This window comes from Molothrus aeneus, chromosome 1 (assembly GCF_037042795.1).
Source record: "Molothrus aeneus isolate 106 chromosome 1, BPBGC_Maene_1.0, whole genome shotgun sequence".
NCBI lineage: Eukaryota > Metazoa > Chordata > Aves > Passeriformes > Icteridae > Molothrus > Molothrus aeneus.
The window spans coordinates 116,048,386-116,075,745 of NC_089646.1; the positions used below are offsets into that span (position 1 = coordinate 116,048,386).

At 39.0% G+C, this 27,360-nt stretch overlaps 1 protein-coding gene across 1 annotated transcript in view; it reads left to right on the forward strand.

Annotated features, from left to right (window-relative positions):
- CHD7 (chromodomain helicase DNA binding protein 7) overlaps positions 1-27,360 on the forward strand; it is a 91,657-nt gene that overhangs the window by 11,496 nt on the left and 52,801 nt on the right. Inside the window, exon 2 of the mRNA XM_066563430.1 lies at positions 20,393-20,814. Within this exon, the coding sequence (XP_066419527.1) occupies positions 20,393-20,814 (422 nt within the window). The remainder of the gene's footprint in view (positions 1-20,392; positions 20,815-27,360) is intronic.

A 27,360-nucleotide genomic window follows, 5' to 3' on the forward strand; every position in this document is an offset into this window, starting at 1 on the left:
TATATATTTTTTATATTTTTTAAATGCAATCTCTTGTTATTGTGGCTGTAGAGGAAATTTTCATGTTATACACAAGTTCCCAATATATACCAACTTACAGTAGACTTTTCTTACAACAGAATGAATATTTTAATTGGTTGAATCAGAAAAAAATAGTCCATGTTAATTGTGCTAGTTAAATTCTGTTCTGTTATGTCTATGTAACTCCCACAAACAAAATAACGTGACTACAGTGACTGAGAAGTTAATAGTTCCACAGATTTTTGGATGTAATTTTCCTGGAAGAGGAGAGAGGACTCATAACAAGTTTCATATCAAACTTTCTAATGTCTAGTAGTCAATATGAACTCTTGTTTTTTCCACTCTGCTTTTACATCTCCTTTCTCTCCAGATGGCCTTCCATCCACTTGCATTCTGGTACTTGGTATCTTTTTTGGCACTGCAAGATGCTGATAAGTGTGATAATACTGTAATTTTCCTTACATGTGAGCACTGGATGATATGAAGTCCTTAATTTTATTTTTGGAAGAAATCTTTCTGTACCAGCCAATTGTTGCTAAATATAGAGAGAGGCTTATAATATGCAGTGAGTGTTTGAATTTAAAGCAACACCTTACCTTAAAAAGTTGACATCACAGTTTACTTGTACAGCTGTGTATGAAATACAGAGTCATTAAAACTGGTCTAAAACTTTGGGCACTGCAGCTGTTATTTGTGTCTGTTTGTTAGTGGGATCTTGCAGATGTCTACTGGGGCAAGCATTGTCACAGATGGACATAGGGACACATGCCTGCAGTACTGGACTACTGCTTGGTTGTGTTTCTCTCTGCAGGCCTCCTTTGAAATACCTCAGGAAAACTTGTTGAAAATCAAATAATGCTGTACCTAGGGTATTAGACTGGGACTGGGAGAATTTTTGCTGACTGACACAGGTTGGTTGTTTGGTGTCAGTATTTCAGTGTCCTGGTGGGTGTGCTTGAGGTGCCCTGCAGCAGTGGTGAGTTTCTGCAGTTCTCTGCTACAACACCTAAAAATGTAACTCAGAAACTGTTATGGCAGCCAGGGGTAAGTTAAAAGTGTTGTTTTAGACACAGCTCTGCAACTGTAATATAACATTATGATATAAACCCAAATCTAGATGTATTGCTGTAGGCATGTCTGATTTAAGATCTGCCTATAGGGATTTTTACATTTTACTATAGGTTGTGTTAAGAATGTCTGGAGCAAAGATACTAAAGATATTTGCACTAAAGATAAGGTGTTTCATAGAACAATGTTAATCAAACTGGTTGGGGAATCTAAGTTAAGAGTTACCTCAGTTGGTAAATGAAGTAGGTGTTTGTCCACAGAAAATGAAGTGTGGGATTTTTGGTGAGGTTTTTTTTTTGATTTTGTGTGTGTGTTTTGGAGGGTTTGTTTGTAGTTTTTTGTTTGTTTTTTTTTATTTTGCACTTTGTTTTCCATCATCCCCATCTTCCCTCAAGTTCTAATGACACACTGTATTTAATTATCAGTTTAGTTCAGTTACTAGAGGAGCTGGGGAAAGGCCTACCTTTGACATGCCATAGCTAACATATTCAAAGGCTATTTTCATTTGTTCCTGTGACTATAGAGTCTGAGAAGTATCTTGGGCTCTTTACATAAATGGCTCTTAGTAGCAAATATAACATCAATGGATTTTTATCAAGTCTGTGATTTCAAGCTCATTTTGTCATATTGAAGTTAGTAAAACAGTGCAATGAAAAGGCCATATGGAGAACTACTGTCTTCCCACCCCAAAAGAAAAATAGAGTTGATTACTGCTGATTACTTCTGGTTTTGTGTCACATTTGTATCTATTAAGATTTCTTTTAGTTGATATTTCCAAACCATCTTCAGTTATACCTCTGAAGTCCCTTGCAGACTACTTTTATGTGGCCTGGGAAAGTTGATTAAGGAGAGCAGGTTTACATGATATGCAGCAATGTGCATGTGGGAAGTTTATTAGGAGAATTATATGTCCACTATTAGAAGCATGCAGATCTTGGCAACAGAAAAAAAAAAAGAGGGAAGAGGGAAAGTTGACAGAACAGAATTCTATGCTGTAACTTAAATCTCACTTCTGATGGGATATGCTCAGGCTGGTGTCTGAAATGACAGTGGTTGCATCTTAGTGTAAAGCAAAGTGCAGAGACCGCCTGTCCCAGAAAGTGCATTGTGGCCAGTACTGCTCAATGTCTTCATCAGTGACTCTGACAGGGAGATCAAGTGCACCCTCACCAAGTTTGTGGATGACACCAGCCTGGGTGTGGAGCTTGACATACCTGAGGTCCAGGATACATCCCGAGAGAACTGGACAAGCCAGAGGAGTGGGTCTGTGTGAACCTCACGAGGTTCAGCAAGTCCAAGTGCAAGCTGTTACACTTCCATCAATTACAGACTGGGGGCTCAGGAGATTGAGAGCAGCCCTGCTGAGAAGGACTTGAAGGTGCTGGTGGATGAAGGACTGTGTGTGACTTGCCAAAATGTGCTGGCACCACAGAAAGCCAGCTGTATCCTGGGCTGCACCAAAAGCAGTGAGGCCAGCAGGTCAAGGGAGGGGATTCTGTTGTTCTGCTCTGCTCTTGTGAGCCCCGACGTGGAGTGCAGCATCCAGCTCTGGGGTCTGCAGCACAGGGGAGCCATAAATCTCTTGGAGTGAGTTCAGAGAAAAACACAAAGATTATCAGAGGCCTGGAATTCCTCTCCAATGAGGAAAAGCTGAGAGAGTTGGGGCTGTTCAGCACCGAGAAGAGAAGGCTCTGTAGAGATGTTATTGCAGTCCTTCAGTACCTAAAGAGGGGCTTATAAGTAAGATGGATACGGACCTTTTAGGTCTTGTGATAGGACAAGGGTTAATGATTTTAAACTGAAAGAGGACTGGTCTAGATTAGATATAAGAAAGACTTTTTTTTTTTTTTTTTTTTTTTTATGATAAGGGTAATGAAGCAATGTAACAGGTTCCCCAGAGAGGTGGTAGAGGCCTATCCCTGGAAATGTTCAATGTCAGGTTGGATAGGCAACTTGATTGAGTTGAAGATGTCCCTGCTTATTGCAGAGGGATTGGACTAGATTGCCTTTAAAGTCTTTTCTGACCCAAGCCATTCTATTATCTCTCCAGGAGGGTGTTCTCTGTTGGCTCCTGATAGTGTATCCACACCTCACCTGAAAGTTATGGATTGTATAGTGCCACTTTTTTTGGAAAGGCTGTGAAAGGACCAGTGTTATATTTGTTATGTGTTATATTTGCCTTTTGTTTTGAAGGGATCTGGACATAGCTGAGCCTTTTCTGGGGGATTGTAAGATTTGTAGTGGGAAGTGTCAGCATGAAACCAAAGTTACCTGAGTTTGACAGGTCAGTATTAGTAAGCCACCTAGAAAAAGATGGCTTTAGCCTGTGATATGTACCCTCCATATCTGTTAACTTCTTCCATCAGATAACCTTTGTGTAACTTGAATCAGTGGGAATTTGTTGGTGGGTCATACATACACGATCACTGTTTCCATTTCAAAGGGTGGAACCATGCAGATAGTAACACGCCTGGGGTTATGGAGGTGACCACAAACCTCCTCTGTCTTCCACCCCCACCATCCTGGGTGAGATCCTCCACATCTGCCTGGAGCTCTGCTCTGAAGGGTGCCTGCCTCAGAAGGCCTACCTTGAGTTAGCACTGCTAGTTTGTGCTCCTGCACACTTTCTTGAATGTCAGCTTGACTTCTCCTGTGGATTTACAAGTTCTCAAAAAAGCCTTTGGGTGTCTTCTGTGTTACTTTGTCTTCTAATAGATCTAGAATATAACCTCTGCAGCTTCAGTATCTGACTTCCTGCATTTAAAGGGTTTTTACTGACTATATCTAATTGGATAATTTTTGATTGTCCAAGTTTCATGCAGAAACTGTGGCGACTGGTACATAAAAAGCATACTAGCAGTGCATGTGAAAATGCCTACCTTGCTTCAATGCTAGAAAACCACCAGTTTATTTCTTGCAAGTTAAAAACACAGAATTACTTAAATCTTGATCAGCATCTTTTCCTTTTAACTCAGAAATATGGCCTGTGAGTTGTAGCTGCTGAAGAGGTAGATGCTTGTATTCATAAGTGAAGCAAAGAAAACATTGTGGGGCAGAAAAGAAATATCTAAGAAAACTTGGGTTGTAAGTAGTTGAAGTGTCATCTGCAGGTTGTCTTGCTTTTTCAGTGATCAACTGTGTAAGACTTACTAGTAGTGTAACAAGTTTTTGCTCCTTTCTGTCTCTTCTAAGCGTCTCTACATCAGTTTGTATCAAACTTAACCTGAAACAAAGCAGTTCTATAAGCCACTCAATTCCCCAATGGGTGGGGATAGAAGAAGGGTTTTTAGATTATTGATTAACTAGTCTGGAGAGTTCTCAAAGCAGGCCATGGACTTCTGGACTGGGAACTATGGGGTAATTTCTATGGAAGAAGTTCCTCTTTTTCTGAGGGAAGAATATGTTCTACCTTCATTTATCCTCATTGATTCTGATCTCTTGTATTAGGGATGTGTGTAGGAAGCTCTTGAGGAAGAACAAGTTTTCCAACACAGTATTAGAAAGAGGTGAAATTCTCTCAGGAGTCTTTTTAGTTGCAAAATTCTGGTTGGCAGGTTAAGACACAGGCCCAGCAACTGGATACTGGCTCCCTCCTGCACTAACCCTTACAAGTATATCCCTAATACTGAAATGATGTAACTGTGTCAATGAACAAATGATGGATGATCAGTAATTTAATAAATTGCAAACTTCTGTTTTTCTCAAGTCTCTGTTGTCTGGAATACTTGAAAATAAAAATGACTTCTGCAATCTTTGGGGAAAATTGTCCAAACCCAGGAATAGAAAACTTATTGCAAAAGAACACTGATAACCGTGACATCTTTATTTAATAAGCAACCCTTTCTATTTTAAACAGCATTGTTGCATATGGTAGTCATGATACAAAGACAATTACTTGCCAAAGAAAAAATTTTATAAAAACAGACATTTGAAATTGCAGAGATTTTCTTTGGGGTATCTGAGCAGTCACATTCATAGCTGTGATGACTTAAGGATATGTGTGATGTAAGGCTTGTAAACCAGGTAATACTACAGAGTTTTTTCTGACTATTTTGGCCAGTGTAGTTATAAAAGCTTTTTGGGTAGCCAGCCCCTTTTCTCAGGTTTGAAGATAAAATTCCCGTGAGCAGGAGCTTGTTTTACCAGCCCTATTAGTCTGCTTAATAGATGCTTTCTTCCCCAAGAAAATTAAACATAAATGTTTTTTCTAAGCATATTTAACTCTTTTCTAGTTAAATATTCTAGTTTACTAGCATGTTTGATATTTGTCATATTCCAAATTGGATTTGTTAAAATCCATTTATTTTTAAATGTTGATTTTTATTGTTCCCAGTCATTAGAAGCAAAGTACTTGTAAAGGTTGTCTGGGCCATTGAGTTGAGCTTCTAGCTGTCACATCTGCCATCTTATGAACTGCTTTTCTAAATCTCATCAAGGTCAAAGAGCACTTGGCTTTTGCTTCCAGTATTCCTGTTTTTTGATATTCTTACCCAGATCAGTTTGAATGTTGGAACATCTGACTGTCCTAAATTTATTAGATGCTGGTTTCTTACTGAATTTGCTCTGGTGTCATTTTTACCCATCTTAATTATTTTCATTTACTGTATTAGGATCTGTCAGTGTTTTGATAAATAGCAATCTATCTAAAGTAAGTTAAATTCCCTTTGGACTTCTTCAGGATAATCTGTCATTGTACCCGAGGTGTGATTGTTGTTGATGTGGATGATCAGAATTTTGTGCAATGTTGTATTCTGGCACAAATACTTCTCTAGATTTACTGGAAGCAATCTTGAGAGGCAGTTGAATGTTTTAATTTTCTTCATTGTACATCCCGCCAGTTGTTTACAGACAATCCTATGGTTTAAGTACAAACTGTTTTGGTCTTTAGCTACACAGTCTTACATTGTTTTATGTAAGTATATATGAATTTTTTAAAATCGGGGTAATAGAATAGCACAAAAATTACAAGTACTGAAATATTTCAAGTTTGGAAATGCATATGAAAAACTGATTAAATTTGAGAGGGCTCTACACTGATTCTGTGTTAGTGTTTTCTCAGAAGTGAGTTCTGAGGCTTTCACTTCAAGCTAGGATGGTGAGTAAGCACAAGCTGCTCTACTGCTACGAGAGACATTCAGCTGTGTTATGCTTAAAGGACACCTTCCTTGGCAATAACATTTAAAAATACTAATTCTCTTGCTCATCTGTAATCCTCTTCCCACAGCTTGAGCTCAGGACTATAATGGAACCTATTATGGGGAAAAGGTCTATGACTCAGCCATTGAGCCATGCAAACTCTTGGCTCCTTTAATTGGCACCATTAAATCTTTAGTAGTTTTTCTCTCGTAATATATAGGTGTCATTGGTATAAAATGCATCACTGCTGAAGATATATTGTACCTTTTGCTCTTTGATTTCTGTGACTTGATCAACCATAGGTGTTCAAAGGCTGGTTAATCAGACTTTTTTATAATTACTGCTTAACTATTTGGGAGTGTATTGAAAACAAAATGTAAGAGGGCCATTGCTCAAATCATTACTTTCTAGGTTATTTTCCTTTTCTATATAGATGCAGGAGAAGAAAAAGGAAAAAGCTATATTTGCATTTTGTTTTATCTTCATAGAAATTATTTAACTTGAAGACTGGGTATCTTCTACATGACAGAATGGGAGAAGTTAATTCTTGAGCATATAACCAGGGGAGAACTGGCTTGGTGTAGTTGACTTTTTTTTCCCCTGTTGCAGGCTGGTTTTGGGGTTGGTTTGGCAGGTTTTTGATTGTGTTGATTTTTTTGTACTATATTGGAAAGTGAACATGGAAACAGCTGTAGTTTGGGAAGGGAGTCAGACATCATGAGAAACAATTTAAACACTGAAAGTAAATGTTTGAATACATATGTATATGTTAATAAATGCATGTGTATGAGGAACAATAGCAGCTTTTAACTCTTCTTTTGTTATTTTCCCAAATACTAAATATGGGACCCTTAAAATGTTTCAGTATTTGTTGGTGTAAGCATTAGTGGCTCTGAAAGAGGCGTGTGATGAGGGCGTTGGAAAACTGTAATTGTTTCTTACATCTGAGGAGTCTGCCTTGTTGTATCTTCAGTTGGCAAGAAGGCTTGGTTGTAACATTTATATATACTTTTTGAAAGTAAGTATCAAAGAAAGAATCAAGTAAGTGACAGAAAACGTTAAACTATGTTACTTAACACAAAATTTTATTGTGATTGTGTTTACGGCATGATGGCAAGCTGCGCAGCTGCAGTTGAAGATCTGAAGTAGGACTGACACTACACGTTCCTGTTCCTCGTGCCTATAAAACAGGATGTAATCTGTGTATGTAACCTTCTGTGATAGAAGTAGCTTTTTAATGACTTTGGTTTTATTGTTTGAGGTATGGCCTGATAATTTGTTGACTGTATATTATCCAGTAAACCCGATAATGAATATCACTGAATCCCTTGAACCAGACGGACTCTTCCTACAAACAGTGTCTCTCTTCATATCTTTGTAAAAATAGCTAAACTGATGCCTCAGGTTTTAGCTTTAATATTTTTCACATTCTGTACTGCTTTAGTGTGTAGTTCTGAGCTTCATGTCAGGGGATAGTAGGCTCTCTTCACAGAGTAGGTAGACAAAACAATTCCTTCTCTAGCTTGGGACCAAGAACAAATTATCCAAATTTCAGGCCCAAGAGCATAAACAACGGTGGACTGAAGAGAGAAAAACAAGAAGGATGGGACTTCATAATCTAAAGCTATAATTGGGCAATTAGCTTCAATATGCAAATGAGCTGGAACTTATAAAAGTGTGAAACTCTGTGACTGGTTATCCATTTTGTGACCATTTTGGGTTCATCTTGGGTGTAGCCCTGGCTGGGCTCTTGTACTGCCCAGGGTGTATCCATTAAAGCCTTCTAATAAATACCTACTTTATTCTTTAACTCTGTCCAGCCTCTGTTCTAGGTCAGCCTTCACAAGGCATCAAAACTTCACTAGCCACTAATTCTTTCATCAAATAAAGTCTCCTATAGAGTGTATTCTCCATTTTACATATGAGTAAACCAGTACAGAGGGATAGGGAATTGCCTGAGGCAAGAGTGATAGTAATGGGATTTGGGGCTTCTTTGTGTGTGTTATGCTGGGCTGTATTGCCCCGAAGCTGAAGCTAGTAGGTGCTTTCTGGCAGTCATCCTTGAGCAGTTTTCAAGAAGGTCCATGGCAAGTTCTTTGCTGGGAAACCCTCTTAGTAAGAAATGAGTATCTAATTTAAAAGAAAAGGAAAAAAGAAAACCCAACAAAACAAAAGCCCATCTAGGGGGGAAAAAAAAAAGTATTGCAATGAGTTGAGGCTGGTAGGAAAAAGTAACTTATCTTTCCTGACATTCACTGCTTTCATCACTCCTTGTAGTCTTTCCTAAGGTAACATGAGCCTTGTCTTCAGGTTAATGTCATTGTCATTTAGATCTGATTTAATCTAGAGGTCTCATCTATCCTGGGAACTGCACAAGGCAGCAGTTGTAGAGTAACTAGGGAAGAGATGCTGTAGGTAGAGATGTTCTTGTGGAAAGTTAAGCAATACGGCATAAAATCCATTTAGTAACAGCAATTATTCTTTGTTTTCTAGTATCTGAAATATTTAAATAATTTAGACTAATTAAAAAAATAAAAAATGTTTATAATTTACAATGTGTTTTCTTAGGGATACAATGAACTTCAAGTAATCTTTTTAAGATAGCATTTCATGTTTGCTGTTTCATTTGCAGGTTGATTCATTCTTCAGTGCCTGAAAAAAAGGTTTTGAATTTTTGCTGGACAAGAACAGTTTAATATTGGATAAAAATGGGTTAGCAAAGTAATTCCAAATTATTTGACATCTAATAGAAGTCAAAGTGATGGTGGCAGTGGGATTTTGGAGTTTCTTTTTCTCTCATGATGTGGTATTTCTTTGTGATTAAGGAAATGGCATTTAGAATGTCAAAACGTAAAGTTACAGTTTTAAATTATGAATCTCCTAGTACTAAATGTGCTCACCTTTACTATGAGATGGAAACAGCAGCAATTAAACACTTTGAGATTTGGAGTAGGCATAAACAGTAGAGACAGCTTGATTGAAATACTTTGGATGTAATTTTATGGTATCAGAAAACATTTATCAAATATGGTCTTTTGGGAGAAAATTCTGAGATGAGGCTCTTAATCAGAGCAAGTTAGCAAATGCAAAGATTAGAATCATTAAATAATAGTAATTGGTTTAGAGTGGTTTAACTTTCTTTGGTGGTACCTTAGTATTTTACAGTATTAGAAGTCCATGTGATCAGAGAATTCTGTGTGCTTTTTAAAATATGTAGCAGAAAAGTCTTGAGTACAAGTTGTAAAAAAGGACACCAGCACATGTAATGAATGAAAAGGATTTAATCTTTTGCTTGTGGATAGTGTATAACTTCACCTTGCAGAGAGGGAAAGATGGCAAGGGAAGAAAAAGAGTATTGCATTATTTGCCTAGTGGATCTCTTCCAGTCATCCAGATAAAATGTCATTGAAGTGAACGTTTGTCAGCTCCAAACTGAAACCAAAGTGTGGACCCTCAAAACCTCCAACCAAACCAAACCATCTGTGCTGGTAGTGTTTCTTCTAATGCTTTCAGCTATTTTTTCTTGATCTGGTACACTCTTAACTGCAAGATATCTTGGTGAAATTATAAAAATACCTTATTGCAAACCACAGAACATTCAGAGTACTCTGTGATTTAATAAAAATACTTAGGGGTGGTATTGTGGAAGTATCTTGGGACTTCAGTGGACTACTCCTTTCTATGGACAGGAGTAAAAACTCAGGAGTTCTAGTCCTTTTCACATCTGTTGAAATCTTTAACATCTAAGGCCATTGGCCTTTCCTTGAACATGATATAGATATTTATACCTTTGGGGAAAACTTGTTATTTCTTGGGGTGTGCAGATAGGGGAAGTGATAAAGTTCTTAGTAAAGACTCTCTGAATTGCATCCTCTTTTCACCAGCCTTGTCATCTGATGCATGTTTGTCATTAAATTGTGACTGGTTTATTTTTTTATATGCAGTTTTCTTAAATATGGATGTTTAACAAGAAGCTGATGGTAGGGAACTCTAAAAAGAAAAATGCTGGGCTTTTGTTTTCCTAGGTATATAAGGCAGGGGATAGGAAAGTGATGGAGAAGTTATATCTGTTCCTACTATATTGGAACAAACATCATATGATAATAAATGTAATGGACTAAAAATGCATTTGAAAGCATTTTACTGGTGGTTGCTGTATCTTACTGTTTATGAATGTTTGGTGTTGTGTTCTTCACTTGGTGAAGGGCAGTTCAGTCACATCTGTGAGTGAGGACTTACTGGGCAGCTGTGATCCCTAGGCTGTCTCTGGGATGGCCTTCTCAGAGGTGGGCTAGTCCTGTTGAAGACCCTTGCATTAGCGTGCCCTCAGAAGAGGGGTGAGAGGTTGCCCTGGGGCAGGTAAGAATGGCAAAACAGAGTGTGAATTGCATCAGGAAGGCTGAAAGGACTGGCTGTGACTGATGTCTTTCTAAAGCTTCCCAAGACTGGAAGACCAGCCCAGAAGAAAGGCCACTCAGGTGTGCATACACAAACAGGGTACAAGCAGGACACCCTGAAGGCTGAATTTGAGGACTTCCTGGTGCAGGCATGTTGTAATAAAATAAAGAGGCGTGTAGTGGTGCCAAGTAATCAGATTGGGGCAGCATGCAGTTGTAGCCACATGGTGCCCATCTGCTCCTAGTGGATTTCCTTACAGTCTATTGCAGTTTGGTCCTTATGCAGTCTATAACTTGCTCATGAAGGGAAGTGTAGGGAGGAGCACTCACTAATCCTCTTCTCCCTGGCGGCCAATAGGGAACAGTATGAAGTTGTGTCAGGGGAGGTTTGGTTTGGGTATTAGGAAAAAGGTTTCTCCCCAGAGGTGGTTGGGCACTGGAACAGGCTCCCTGGAGAAGTGGTCGCAGCCACAAGCCTGACAGAGAAGCATTTGGATGTTTTCAGGGACATGATGGGGTGTCCTGTACAGGGTCAGGAGCTGGACTTTGGTGATCCTTGTGGATCTCTTCCAAGCCAGGATATGCCATGATTCAGTGATTCATTGTTAAAAAACATTAGTATTGTCCTTACAAGTAATGAACTGGAGCTCACAGGATGTTCATCAGACAGGTGGACATTTCTCTCATTTGTATTTACTTATCCTTAAGTGCTGCAGAGCAGGCAGGAGAAAAATGTTTCCTGACCTGCAAGTCTTCAGCTTAATCTAATGAAAAGACCCACCCCAAATATACTGCCCTTCTCTCTATAGTTGTTCTCCTTTCCTTAGACTAAAGTAAACTTTTTTATTATAAATTACAAGAAGACGAAGTGTACTTATTCTGAATTCAGATAAAGAATACTTTATTAGATCTTTGGCAAATCAAAAAAGAAGTATTGCTTCTGCCTTAACACATACACCTTGTATTGTAAGTTTTTTAATAGTATGTATTTATCAAGTAAACATACAGTATAGTATCTTATTACCCACCACCTTTATATTTTTTACATTTATAGCCTGTTAAGTAAGTTTTCCTGTAACTCTTGGATGTTAGAAGGGGTGGGGGAAAAAAGTACCAGAATAGAAATGCTCTTGCTGTTGTGGTGTGTAATGCTATTACTGCTACTATTACTTGCAGCAGTGAAAGCACAGATGGAACTTTTTCAGTTGTCTGTGGTCAGAAGAACCAGCACTTGTGCCACATATGCCTGTCTTTGATTTTCTCCTAAACCTGGTGGCGTGTGCTGCATGTCACTGTGATTTAAATTTGATAACACGAAGATTATTGATATCAGTAGATATGATCTATTTAAGGTCCTTCTGAAAATGGTTCTGTGAGCAACTTTAGTCTTCTGTAGAAAAAGGAAAGTTTTAGAGGGCATTTATTGCTTTTATTACTGTGGGCAGGCCCTAAGTGCTTAGTATATCAAGTCAGCCAGGACTGTTGTGTTGCATTTTCTGAGTAGGAAATGGGATATTTAGTGGAAATCATCGTTGGTACCAGAGCATCATGAACTATGGTGATAGCAATACAATGTAATGTAGGGAGGAACAGGTTGGCCTTCAGAGAGGCTGGATCTTCATGCATTTGACATTCGGTAGCTGAATGGAGAGAATTCTGCTGGGGGAGGAAGGAGGCTGCATGTACAGGGCAGTACAGTTTTGTCTCTCCCCTCAGGACCTTGAATTCCAAAGCATGGCTGTGCCCAAGAGAAGAAGGGTGTTTGCATTTGACTGTTTTGGAAGAACTGCTTTGCCTCTACAGTGAAGCAAAGGGGCTGTGAGGAACATGGATGTAAGCCCAAGGGCAACAATTCAGTCTGTATATAGACTAAAATGTTTGGGTAGTCTTTTGTAATGCTAATTTATTTAATCATAGCAGTTTCATTTTTACTGTTTTGGTTGAGTACGTGCAGATGTTTCTTCCCCTATATTCCCCCTTTACTGGAGAAGTTGAAGTATTGTACTATATTCTCTGGAGACTCTTTCATCCTGACACATTCTTACTTTACTGTGTGACTTCCCTATCTTGCCTGGTCATGAGCACCCTTGTCTTAGAGGGGTTGGAAAAGACTGATGGTAAATCCTCCTGGATATTCTCTAATCCAAGGAATTCTCTAGTAAGCACTAGGTATCTTGATAGCTGTGCCTGGGAATAACTTCACAGACATAACTTCACAAAGAGAATACACACATTTTGAAATACAAATGTTACATGGCAGAATCAAAGAACCATTAAGGTTGGAAAAGACCTTTAAGATCCTCAAGTCTGACAGTCAGCAACTTCTGTGGTAAAACATGTTGGCATGTCCTGGCATGTCTTCTGCTTGATAATGGAGTACATGCAAAGTGAAGTTTCCTTTTACTGTGGCCATGTGCAGAGGGCAGGCTTGAGGTGGACAGGCTGTCAACATGAGCAATAAGCTTTCACCAGTAGAATTCAGTACCTAATTGTTCCACCCTTTCTATGTGTCTCTACAGCTAGAGCTAGTAAAAACTTGCCAAAATCATGAGTCCTCAGCCAGTTTACAAAGTGATGATGGAGAGTAGAGAGTCAGGCTGCTGTTGTGTAATACTCAGGACCTGCCCTGCTTGCATTAGTGGTAACCTTATACTGCTAAGTCAGTCTATATTGCAAAGTAAACTCTGGCAAAAAAAGTATTAATAAAACATTTGTCTTGTTGACCATCATATCACCAGTTACATACAATCCTTGTGGTAGCTGTTGCAATGTCTTACATGTAAAGACAGTTTGGAGCCTGCATGCTTCATTACTATAGGGGTGGCAGTTGTCTGAGATTGCCTGGTCAACACTGATTCTGATCAATTCTGATCAATGGACAGCAACTTAGGACATCTCTTATGGGACGAGTTAGTTGTTTCTTGAGCTGTGAACAAACTGTCAGCACTCATTGCACTGGCTAATATTCCATAGCTTAGTAATAGGTCTCACTTCTTCTGTGAGCACAAAGCACTACATATAATTGCTGTAGAATTATAATGGGATGTTTGCTTTTTGAATGGCCACATTAGTATCATTCATCTTTTTTAATCTGTGTTTCTTCACAGAGTACATGACCAGTAAATAAATAATTCTATTACTGTAGCAGTGCTGAGACTTGATTAAGAAACTCTGTATTTTGCATAGCATGTTTTTATTCCTCCAAATAGTGTAATTGGGTGATATTTTCAGCTCCACCAAATCAGAAATTATGGCAGTTTTACAATGGTAGCAGAGGGCACTAACACTGGTTTTAATCACTTCCACTCAACTGTTAGGATGCTGTTGGCATCAGATTTATTTTTTTTTTGATCCAGAGTTTTAAAAAAAATTCCATATCAGCAAGTTATAACTTGTTTGTAGTTGTAATGTTTTTAACAGGTTCCCAGGAGCAGTAACAGAGTGGGATGACTTAGAATAGTCTTAGATTATTCTGTTTTCTCCTAAGACTTGATTAAGAAATGGTCTTGCAGCAGCACTTTGCTAAAACATTAACTTTTTTTATGCACAGTAGTTTTGTGTTTCTAGAAAGGTATTACTAGAACTTCTGTTTTCTGTACACTTTCATCTGTGTTCTGAAGAGGTATGTCAAGAAATTTAGATTCCTTTCAAGTGTATTTGCAAAATAGACTTTCACTCTCCTGTGGTGTGATGTCTTTCCCTTTATTGCAGAGATCACTGAAAGCACTTGTTGGTTTATAAATCCCAGTTGTCACTTTGGAACTACAATTTTCTTAGGGTTTCTGAATTACTGAGATAGCAGTTGTTTCTAAGCAGAATCATTTTCCCCAAAACATTTTAATATTAAGTATTTTCATACAGTACAGTAAAAGAAACTTACACATCTTCAAGGTAGTAGTTTCACAGAAAAGGGAAGGGATCATCATTCACAATAAAGGAGAAGAAACTAATTAGTAAAACATTTTCAAAACAAGGTGTGAATGTAGTCTTGAGGATGTTGCAGAACTTCACCTAGTATAGAAAAAATACTGTACAGCTTTTGCTGAATGTAGATACTAGCATTTGGCCAGAGTGTTGGTGGTGGTGTTGATTCCTGTTTAAGGTTTTTACTGATATGTGAGCTCTGCATATGGACAATGTCAGGAAAGTATTTATGAAGGTCTAGAAAGGGTGACACATGTTTCACACTGAGGTGGCACTAAGAGAGGCCTAATTCTGAAAGTATTCATGAGACAAGTTGAGAATTGCAGGGACAAAGCAATGTATAGAGACATGACTCAGAAACTTTCCAAATTAGTCAAGATGAGCAGTTCCTTCTAAATAATCCAGAGGGAGGATGAATCCTGTTATTAACCTTTGAAAGGAAGAATCCCGGAGCAATTTGGTTATGTCATGGCTTTTAACACCTTTTGGGCTGTCCCATCAGGAAGGAAATAAATTCAAAATGAATGATCTTTGTGGCTCTAGGTAGAGCTGCTGCTGGAAGCATGCTGTAGTGTGTGTTCTGCTTTCAAAGAATTTGCACAGGTTGTTATTTTAATTTCTCCAAAGTGAAGGTGGTAATTGAACAGGCTTGCAGTTGAGAATATTCTGCAATGATTTACCTAAAGTGAAATTATCCATTGTATGGAGATCATACCACAGCAGTTCGTATTATGAAGTCGGTGGGGACTGACTGAGCACTTGCTTTACTGTTAGACAACTTAGTAAACCAATGTTCAAGAAAATTTAAATGAAGTGTTGTTATTGTAGATCTTTATTTAAATATGGAAAAGACCATGGAATCTGGAAATAATACCTGCAAGGGAAATTAGAGTGTAGTCCCAGTAAAAAGTTGGGGTTTTTAAAAATTGTTTCTCGTTTGGCGCTCATGTTTCAATTTCACAAAGTTAGCTGAGTCACATCACATACTTTGCTGCTCTTGCTTCATACTTTGTAAAGCTCAGTGTTGGCTCAAGTTGCTGCTCTGTTAGGGAAGTGACACTCAGCTGCTTTCAGTACAGTTGATTGTGGTTCAGTCCTTGTTCAAGCAACAGATAGGCTCTCGTCCTTAACCTTCCTCCCTGCCACTCGCCCTCGTTGGATTAATCCTACATCTTGTCCATCTTGCTACTTCATTTAACCTACCTGGTTTAAAACAGCTCTCAGTGCTTTGGGCTGGGGAAAATGAGCTTACACTCTAAAAATGTAAGCAGCTGTGAAACACAGGCATATTGGTTTTAATTTTTCAGGTCTTGGTGATACCTGTTTGGAAGCTTAAAAATAGATTTGAATTCCAGAAATTTTGCAGTCTAGAATCAGACAATTCTATTTCTCTAATAGTGTTTTCATTTTTAATTTCCTTGGGTGTTGTTGGCTCTTACTGACAATGCTGTATAGCCTGTTGTTTTAACACTTTGGAGTTCTTGAAGAATCTCTGTTTTTCTCTAATAAGCTGCAATCTTTAGGAGTGTCCTGCATTGTGATATCGCATGTTAATAGCATTGATTAACTGTCGAGCAGTGGGAACTGATGAGAAAATGTCCATTATAAAATTAAATGGAATTACTGAAGACTGTGCCATGCTGCTGGTTAGGGAGGTGACTAGCCCCAGTAGTCGCTGGTAGGAGTATTAATGTGAGCTCCAGGTTTTTTCACATGATTAAAACAGGCCATCTGTTCTTTGTTAAATGTTTACAAAAACAGCTTTTCTCTAAAAGATTTAAAGAGATGTGGGTCTAGTAAACACACCAATATTTTTGAGCACCTTTTTCACCTTATTTCAAATAATACCAAAAATAATTCTGCTGCAATATCAAATAGGATGAATAGCTATTTCTGTTTAATCTCCACTGGTTTCTTTCCCATGGAAGATTAAATTCTGTACTAACACTAAATTATGGCTTTGTTAGTACTAAAAGCAGCAGGAGAAGCAATTTCTGTGAAGTATGCAGATAATTTTTTTCAATCTTTTGATAAAAAATTTGTAATATACATATTTTTTAAAATTCTATAAATGGAAAACGGGGTTCTTTCATTAGAAATTGTGACCCTGTAACTAGAGCTAATCCTTTCTAGATTTAAAGAAGTAGAACTATTTGAAATAATTCCCTGTGGTAGGCTTAATCTAATATTTATAGTGAAAGCCTGTTGTTCGTCCTTTTCTCCCTTCTTAAGAAAGAGCAGACAACTGGTTTGGGGTAAGAAAATGCATCTTTCAAGCTGCTTCCAGACTCTTCTCAGTAGATTTGTGCTGCTTCTACACAGCTTCACACTAGGGAGCAATGTGGGGTTGTCAGTTAGGGATAAACGGTTTTAGCATATTGCAGACGTACAGCCACAGACTTCCTAGAAAAATAAAAGTATTCACAGCTCTTTCTTTGAAAGAGTGCTATAATTTAGAAAATCATGTGTAAGTGGATTACAAAATGTGCCAAACTGCAAGGGGAGTGGCATGTGGCAAAAGTAATATATTTTCATGTAATAGCAAATACAGCCTACAAAGCCTAATTAGGGCAGAATTGTCTTTTTGTAGCTGCAATCCCAGCAATGTAGCTATAGTTCCAGAGATTCTGAATTATATGAACCAAAACCATAGTATTATTATGCTTGGTAATGCACATAACTTGATCCTTTAAATAAAAGGCAGTAAGTTTGGGGTTCTTTTAGTATTTGTTTCAGGCATAATGTTTTAGTCTAATATATAGTTGTTCTAGAGCCCGAGAATGACTCATGTGGATAAGGTTTCTGAAAAGTAAGAATCTGGAATTTCACAGGGTACTACAGTGTGGCAGCAATTGCTGCCATTCTCAGGGCCTTGCATTCTGGCCAGACCTTGCATTAAAACTGGAAATGTCAAGTCATGAAGAGCTGACACTGCTATTGTGGAGATTGGAAAGATTTGCTTGTGACTCTGCTGAAAGTTGTTGTTCAGACTTAAACAAACAAAAACAACCCACAAGTCTTACAAAGGCAGCAAGGATTTTTTTTTTTATATCAAAGCATTTATAAAATATAATATTTATTCAGTGATGGTCATACCACTAATAAAGTTGCAATGTTGAAAATTTTGTAAAATTAAATGTACATGGCATTACTGGATTTCTTGTGGTTTTTAATATTTGTTGGCTTGGCTGTTTTGTATGCATGAGAGGAAGAAAAATTAAACTACTGATTCTGACATGTTCTAGAAAGTTGTGCCTTCAAGGTAATTGTAAAAGTCTCTCTTAATATTGCAAACTAATAAAGTAGTACCAAATTCAAGGTACTTGCTCAATACAAAATCTGTAAATAATGTAAAGAAAACCCTGGAGTTCTTGTATGTTATGTATAGCAGGTGAGCAGTATTATAGAACAGAATTGAGTATGGTAGGGGACAGCTCGGTGAAAAAAATTGATGGAACTTGCACTTGGAATTTCTGCAAAATGTAGGATGCATGAGATACAAAATAGCAGGTAATGCAGAAATATATTGGCTATCTTTCAAAAATACAGGTTAAAAGTACTGCTCTGAAAACTCAGAGATAAGAAGTAATATTCCTGTAATATTAGTAATATTCCTGTATTTTCCTACCTAAAACTTATGGTTAGTGCAAGCACATAACAGTCCAAGGTACAGAGAAGACAGTTTTATTCAGTGTCATATAACAAATCTGAGACACTTAATTCAGTCAACCAAATTCACAACCAATCAGAACATTTTAAAAGACCTCCATTTTATGTAATGCATAATTGGACTGCAGAACTCATTGTTACCACTGACTTTGTGGGGTAGTGTTTTCTATACAGATACCCAGTTTTTGTGAACTTTCCAGCACAGAGCTGTACGTGCCAGTGGTGACTACAGATTTCTAGAACAGATATTGGTTGATTCTTCACGTTGCCTATAGCATGAGGTGTCTTGAAGTGGGGCTGATGGATGCAGTGTTAATGCAATGAGTGCATGGGGCTTTCATTACAGCTGGATTTCCATTGCAACTTAGGCCCTTTTGCTCTAAAAATGATCTTAATAAACATATGGAGGACAGAAACATGCAGAAGTCACCCTTGGAAGTCCTTGGTTAAGCCAAGAGATGCAGACCATCAGTCTTGTCACTCAGGCCTTCCCTCTTGTTCTGTCTCTTCCATGAAGAACTGTGGTGTGTAGCGTGTACCATTCAGACCTCTCAGACAGCAGAAAAAATTCCTATCTTACCTTCCTGACAACCTTGCTCCTTTTGCTTCTGAGTATTTGAGTGTGCTCAGTGCACAGTGGGTTTATGTTACTGTGAAGAAATGGCAGAAGTAGTTGGGACTGCACTGGTTCAGTTTGTTTACATTCAGAAAATTGTATTAATGTATTTGGAAATATACACATGCATTCACTTTCTCATGTAATATTGTCAGAAATTTTGTTTCCTAAATCTTAAGTGCATTTTTATTTAGATCTAGATGGCTGAAGTTGATTATCAGTATACGTCCATCAGTTCTCCTCATGCTTAGGGATTGGTTTTGTAGTCATTCATTTGTATGCTTGCCACTTCTCAGTAAGTGCCACTGGAAAAAAAGTGGAGAAAAGGAAATGCAAAGAACATTGCAGTTACACTGGCACGGCTTTTCATAGAAGAAAAATTCTTATTTTTTATTAACTTTTCTTCTCCACAGTTCAGCAGATCAAATATTTCAAATGGCTGTCCTTTTATACCATGATTAATTCACCTAGTGTCATCCTGACTTAATTTTTAGGGAAGAGAAAAGGAGGAGAAACAGAGAGAGAAAGAGGGGTGGTAAATGATCTGACCATATATGTAGGTGCGAGAAAGGCATCAGTACAGTGTCATGCTATTACTTTTCTTCTAGAAAAGCACTGTCGTCCTGCATTTATAACCATGGGCAGGCAGGGAGAAGGAGGTCAGAGCTTTGATAGGCTGCAAAGTCATGGTGGAGCTTAGATATATTTTGACTGCACACTCATGGATCTTTGTGTAGAACAGAACCATTGAAGTGAAAATAGTTGTCAATATATCCAAAATATTTTAGTTTAGGTATTTAACATTTGTGTAATTATACATAGGTTTTCCTGTAGTTTGTAAGTTTGGTATAAACCTGATATGCTATGGAGACTTTGAAATAGGATGTTTATGCAGGCTTATAAGCACTTACTGTAGTTCTCTGTCCAGTCTGGAGCAGGAACAAATCTGTTTTGAGTACAACCTGGAAGCAGTGGATCTTTGATATAAAATGTAACCTTGTATTACATTTTCAAGTGGCTTAATCCTTCACTTGCTGATCAAAATACCTCCTGTCACAGATGAACCAATGTAAATTGCTTTAATTAATTTTTTGTCAATATAGCCTGTGAATGAATACACTTTTATTCTCCTTCAAATGTCTAGAAGCAAAATATAACAATTTTCTCCCCAAAGGACAGAATTCCAGTGCAGCTTAATAATTTTTAATAAGTTAATCATTTTACTAACAACTATTTTGAAATGTCTGAAACAACAATTGCTTTTATTTTGTATTGATGTGTTGTAGATTAAATATTTCTATATTTCCACTTTATACAAGCTTTAGAATAATTTTACCCTTGATATATCAAGAATCTCTGGTCATTTTGCTGCTGTTCTGACTGCAAAAAGCATTGTTCTTTACTGTATTACTGCACAGTGTTTCAGATATGCTGACTCTTGTTAACAGGTTAATCTTGTGCTTAATATTTTCTCCTTCTGTTACCTCATGCTCCAAAAGAGCAAAGTTTGAGAAATCAAAGTTGCAGATCTCCAATTTTTATTTCTCTTTATCTCTCTCAGCATTCTCCATCGGAACCCTTTTTAGAGAAACCAGTGCCGGATATGACTCAGGTTAGTGGACCGAATACCCAGCTAGTGAAAAGTGATGATTATCTGCCGTCAATTGAGCCGCAGCCACAGCAAAAGAAAAAGAAAAAGAAAAACAATCACATTGCTGCAGAAGGTCCCAGTAAAGGTTTTGGTAAGGAAGACTTTCCTGGGGGACTTGACAGCCAGAATCTAAGCAGAAACTCAGTGGATTGCTCCCAAGAAGACAAGAAGAAAAAGAAAAAGCCCAAGGCAAAAAAAGAACCGAAGGATCCTAAAGAACCCAAGGAAAAGAAGGAACCCAAGACCCCCAAAGTCCCTAAGACCCCTAAAGAGCCAAAGGAAAAGAAAGCAAAAAATACCACGCCAAAACCCAAGACCAGCAAAAAGGCTAGGTAAGTCAGGAAACTTGTATATGCAATAAGAGATAAACAGTGTGTTTGTGGGATTTCTAGAGCATCTGTGCTAAATGGCGTGGGCGGAGAGGAAATCTTGTTTTGTCGTTTGCCTTATACCATCTACAACATCATGTTTTTGAGAAGCTTGGGCACATTTCTCTTGTTTGACTTTCCTGTTTATGGCTTCACAGTTATTTTAAGCAAGCTGGAAAGGCAGAAGGTTAGTTTTTCCTTTCAAGGCAGAAAAGTTTCTGGATGTGTTAGATTTCAAAAGTAACTCTTTCTCCTCTAATGCTTATCTGTCTTTGTGTGTGTTTTTTGTGTTGAGGAATTAAACAGCTTCAATATTAATGTAGGGTTTCAGAGATGAAGGCTGAGTCTAATGGTTTGATGATGTTTTTCCCTACATAAGAGAGATTAGGTACTTCACATTGTTGTATGCTGTACAACCCTTACAGACGCTGTTATATACTAACACAACTCATGGGCTCTTAATTTCTGCTATTAAAAGGCATTTTTTATATGGATATTGATGTGTCCTCACCTTAGGGATGATATTAATTTTCCTGTTTCACATAAAAACAATTTTCCTAGCAGAAAATCTTTGTGGTTAGACCAGATGGTTCAACCATGTTTCTTAACTGGGTTTTTTAACTTGCCATTCAGAATCGTGTACCTTTATCAGGATAGGCTTAAAACGTTCCAGAGTAGTACAAGAAAGCATAAACTGTCATTACACATGAGTAAATATGTCATAGGTAATAACACAGATTCTTTCCTTGTCCCTCAAGTCCCTAAACACTGTGGTTATAAATGCCTACTTGGAAGAAAACGGAGACCACAAAGACATTAAAGCTCAATATTTTTTTTCATTTGTACCTAGAATTTCTTACAACTGTTCTGAATTTGTTCCAAACATCTGAATCTGTTTTTCAAGATGTGGCTAGAGTTATAAAATATAACTTCCAGATGGAAGCACAGCCAGACTTGGTTAATCCAAATCAGTTTGCAAAATCCATTTGTATTAGGGTTTAAAAATTGCACTTAATGAATCAGCTTTGCATATATTCTACAAGACTGACTATTTATTGGTTAGGTTTGATACAGCTCTATAGCTAAATGAGGATGGACAGTAAGATGTTATTGCTTTAGCAAGACAGAAAAGTTTCTGTACTAGCAGAGATGATGTTTCCTGAAGAATTTATAAACACTGGCTTGTAAAATCAAGTGTTGTTGTGTACAGGTTATATTAACTGATCAGTAAATTACAGCATTTACTTTGGCTGTTTTCCAGACTGTCCTAAGGATTGGGTTTACATACATAGCAGCAATTCACAGCTTAGAAAATCTCTTAAGTTATATATCATACAATATGTCTTTTTGAAATGAAAGTACTGTATCAGCTAAAATAGCCTTTTCATAGAATCACAAAATCGTTGGGGTTGAAAAGGAGCCCCTGGAGATCATGTAGTTCAACGCCCTTGCTAAAGCAGGTTCACCTATTACAGGTTGCATGGGTTTTTAGTGTCTCTAGGGAAGGAGACTCCACAGCCCCTGTGGGTAGCCTGTTCCAGTGCTCTGTCACCCTCAGTGTAAAGGTTTTCTTTTTAGACAGGTGGAACTTCCTGTCTTTCAGTTTGTACCACTGTCCCACGTCCTGTCAGTGAGCACCTCTGAGCAGGAGCAGTGTCTGGCCCCACTGTTTCCACACCCATCATTAAGATACTTGTATGCATTGGTAAGATTTCTTCCCAGTCATCTCCAGGCTAAACAGGCAAAGCTTCCTCAGACTTTCCTCTAAAGATGGGTACTTCAGTTCCCTAGCCTCACAGGTTTAAAGGCTGATCAGGCTACATCATAAATATTACTGAGCATTTCCCAGATTTTTGCTGCCAAAAAGTAAAAACTGTTTACTGCAGGACTTCTCAATGGACTACATTGAATTCTTGTTTGTTAAACCCTGGTTAGAAGGAGTCTGCCTCAAAAACACCCTGATGATCTGGACATCAGAGCTCAGAGCTGGTCTGTCCTATCCACTCCATCCTAATACCTCTATGCACATCTTCTCTAAATCTTGGGATATGCAGTGCAGATTAAAGGAGCAGTGTTTCCTCTGAAGGAACTAAACACTGCTTGCTTAATTGTGTTTGTAGGCGAGTCTTTATCTGCTTTCCTGTGCAATGACTCTTGTCCCTGGCTGGCTAGGTGACTTACTGTATTCTAGTAAGTACTAAGCTCTATTGCTTTACCTGTGAGATAAACATGTTTGGAGCAGCAGCAAGAGCATTGGGTGTTCCTTGTGCTTAATCAGGGGTGTAGAGAAAGTCCTACTTTTGCCATAATGGGCTTGTGTCTCTTGTTACCAAATGCTCTCCTGAAAACAAGGTTGTTCTCATTTTGTGGTCTTGTCAGCTTCAATATTAAGCTTCTTTGAAGAACCCAGAGATTGTGTGGGACCCTATGCTGCCAAAGAATTTTAAATCAGTGAAAGAAACTTGCTTACTTTGGCAACATCAAAGACTGGGGAACCTGTCCAGTGACAGATCACTGAATCAAGTTTTTTAAATAAATCAACAGTCCAAGTCATCTAAATCACAGTATTTCAGCAGCACTAACTCCAGAAAGGAAATATTACAGTAGCTTAGGTGAGTGAGATTAATGCATATTAATACAGATTATGGATGATTAGGTAGAAGTAAAATATTTTTATAAAGTTACTGTCTGGCATGTCTTTACTGCTACTGCTTATTTTGCTTCTAAGCATTGAAAGGAATAGTGTGGTTTAGAAATCTAAAAATGCTATGTGTAACTAACAGTCCTCATTCCTGAGTAAGATGATCAGCTTCAATAGAAGAGTTTTGCAATTGTGTAAAATTAAGGTAAATAAAGTTAGGTATTTATTGAGGAGCAATATTTTTTGGATAGAGTATAACTAGTCCTTAATAGTTAAGTTTGACACAGGCTGTATAAGAGCATACACATGGATGAAAAAATCTGATGTTTAATTATCTTAACCATTTTGTAATTTAATATAGCTCATAACCCTGTTATTTTAGTTCCAATTCCAACTAAAATTATAATCCTTTTATGTAACAAATAAAAACAAAACCCCAGAAACTATCCTTCACATCTCTGTTATCTTTGGTTCAAGTTGCAGCAAAATGAGCAGCCTGCCTCACTGAAATGCACCTTCATGTGAGGGACAAGCCAGATTGGAAAATAGAAGAACCTGATTAGTTTAATGGTAGTTTGAATTGTGTCATGGGATCTCAAAAAGAAAGAAAATGCCCAGATTTTCTGCTTGTATGTTACACTGCATAGTGAAAGATCACACATTAATATTGTACTATTAACTTTTAATGGATATTTGCCCAATCCTACTAATACTGAAAGACAAATACAGTGGTGGCTAAAAAAAAAAACACTGGCAAAACAAATCTCTTGTGGACCAAACTAGTCAAGTCTGAAAGCAAACTAGGATCACAAGTGAAGGGTTTTCATTAAATTGAGTGGGTACTGAGTATTATGTGGGCTCTAAGCTTTATGAAACCAGCTTCAGGCACATGCAAAGCAGATTTTTCCAAAAGTAGAGGAAAGGGAAAGGCAAGTAATCCTACTGAATTGCAAAGTCATGGCTCAGATGTCTGTTCCTCCTGTGCCTGTCCCTGGAGGAGATGAGGACCACCTGTTTGAGAAGATCACGCTGCAGCACAGCTGATCTCTCTCCTGCCGTCTTCCTATGAAACCCTAGAGACTGGCCACCGAGTATGGTGGCAGGAGCAGTAACTATTTGCAAGGGCCAAATGGCAGCTGTTTGCAGGAGCTCTTGCCTCGGCCCATCTCCTCCAAGCAGTGTGCTGTGCTTTGCAGGGCTGCTCATATCTGCTTCCTCCTCTCCCTGTGGCAGGGAAAGCTTCATCTTCCCCACACACTGAGCAGCAGCAGCCTGGGACACAGTGTAGGGCGAGTGGCTTGTTGTTTACAAAGGGGAGTGCTAAACATGAGCATAATTAAAGTTTTTAGAGGGAGGTGGAGAAGAGCTTTTTTGGCACACGGTTTGGCTGTTTGTTGTATCGGAAAGGGGATGGCTCCTGGCCACGGAAGTGGGAAGAGGCTGCTGCGTGGGGGAGCGGTGCGGACAGCAGGACACAGCACCCTGGGGAGCTGTAGGACAGGAAGAGAGGTCCCGAGGCAGTGGTGGTAGTTTCCACTCCCAAGGTCAGATCATCCTGAGCGAGGCAGGAAGGGGCTGCCTTTGGGAGAGAACAGGAAATCGTGCGAGATTTCCATGCATGTGTCCGCTGAGGCTGTTCCTGTTCACACCTGTCCTCATCTCCCTTTTGAACCAGCCCAGCTGCCTGATATTTACCTTTGCTTGTGCTGCAGGGCAGGCCTTGTAGGCTTCACTATTACCAAAGCCTTTTAGTAATTTGGCTGACTTTTCAGGCTGGAAAAAACCTTGTTATGTATTGTTTTTCCTACTTTGTCATATGTAAAAACTGATTTTAAAAGAAGTTTTGATTACACTAGGAGTTTTAAAAAATAATTGTTTTCCTTGGGTAAGGCAGTGAAGTATAAGTCTCACATCTCTGATGCTTTGAGAAGGTGGGATTGTTTTTCAATGTTTTTTATGCTTCACAGTGAATGTGTAAAGTTTGTCTAAGCTAGGTTCCAATCATGAATCTGTTATGGGATCATCCAAGTCATGATAGTTGTCATGTCAGAAATTATACTAATAAACAGATCTATCAGTTACCCAGATCAAGTGAAGTAGTTACACAGGGTAAACATACAGGCTAATTCCTCCCTTAATCCTGCAAAGCATGTCATGATTTTGGGGTAATTTTTGAGTCAGATGGTTTGCCCTTGTAAGTTTCTAGAGTTTCATCTAGTTCTCTTGGGGGCTGCTGAGCTGATACAAAACACTTTGTCGGAGTTTGGAGATCTTTCTCAAATTGTAAATCTAGCTCTCATTTTAGTTGTCCTACTTACTGTTTTCCTATTCAGCCTCTTTTTCTTCATATTGTCTGCGTGTTTGACCTTCTGCAGGTTGTCTTCATATTGATCCTCTCTGGTCAGTATGGTGTGCTGTCCTCAGGGGTAAGAGGATGAAACCAGAAAGAGATGTTGGACAGTGAGATTGTAAAACATCTAATCTGAAATGTCTGTATTTATATCACTTGAATTGAGAGATGAGTTTAACTGATGGTTTTTAAATACTTCAAAGTTTTGTGTGTGGCAAATACGGCTCCAGTTTGTCCTAGATTTATAGTTCTTGTTTTGAGACTGGACACTTACTTTGTCACTAGTGGGCCTTGGCTAAATTTTGCATTCATGCCTGTGTAATAACAAATATGAGAGATAGTTGTCAAAATGTGTATGTTACAGTTTACCTTCCTTGTTGCCAGACTTGGAAAGTACTGATCATGTGCACCCAGTGTTGAGCACTGACAGGGAGTCCTAATGGTAGAGTCTGAGAATAATCTCTTGAGTACTTGCCTGCTCTTCATGTGGAAAGGTAATTCTGTTCCAGGCTAATGCTGAGTGTGATTTTCTGGAAAGTGCAAAGGCTGAGTCAAAAGTGGGTACATTCAATTGTCGGGAGCAAATCCCACTGGCTCCGTGGGAGGATAAAGAACAGTTGCTGGCAATGCAAGGAAGCTGATGCTTTCACTGGCCAGATGAAGCTCCTGCATGTGTGATGCACTGGGAAGCAATGTGTCCCTGCGTTTAGAGGGGTGGTGCTGTTCTATTTCTACTTCACTTTTTTTTTCTTTCTTTCTTTCCCTTTCCTTCAAAGAAGTTGTAGCTGTGCATTTAAAAAGAGCAGTTCTGTTGCTGAATTTAGAATTTCAAATTCCCAGTGGAGCTGCACATGGGCTTTGTTCTCCGCAAGCTGGTCGCTCTTTCACGTGTGTGTTTATAACTGGTCTGGGAAGGGAAGTGATTGAAACTTTGTCCGAATCGCTTCGACCGCGTCTCCGTTGCCGAGGGTGCCTGTGTACACCGAGGCGCACGGCTCGGGGGTAGATGCAGGTCATGGCTCGGGGAGAGAAAGCTCTCCCGGAGGCCAGACCGGAACCCGTGTCGGGGCGGACCTGCCCGCAGCGCCGGGCTCTTTGTCTGCGCCCGGCCGGCCGGCAGCGCAGCGCGGTCGGTGGCTCGGCGGGCCCTCGTTAGCGCTGCCCGGCCTTTCAGCAGGCTGGTGTTTTATCCCGCCTAGCCCACGCTATTCTCCCCGGCTTTAAGCCTGTTATTCACAGGCGGCCGTGCACCGGGGGCACGGCACGGCGGCTAAGCTTTAATTGCGCGCCCCGTTCCGATTTACGGGGGTCAGGGGGGAAAAGCGCCGGGCTGCCAGCGCGCTTCACCTGGCGGCGACCGTCACCTTCCATTTAAACAAGTTCGAGAAACGCGTAAAGCGGCGTTTTGTGTTTGTTTTGCTTTGTCGCTGTTTGGCGTTCGGTTTGGAGCCGGTGTTTTTGGAAGCGGTTCGGCGGTGATTTGCTGGAGGCCGGTGTGTGTGCGGCGGGGGTTCCCGTG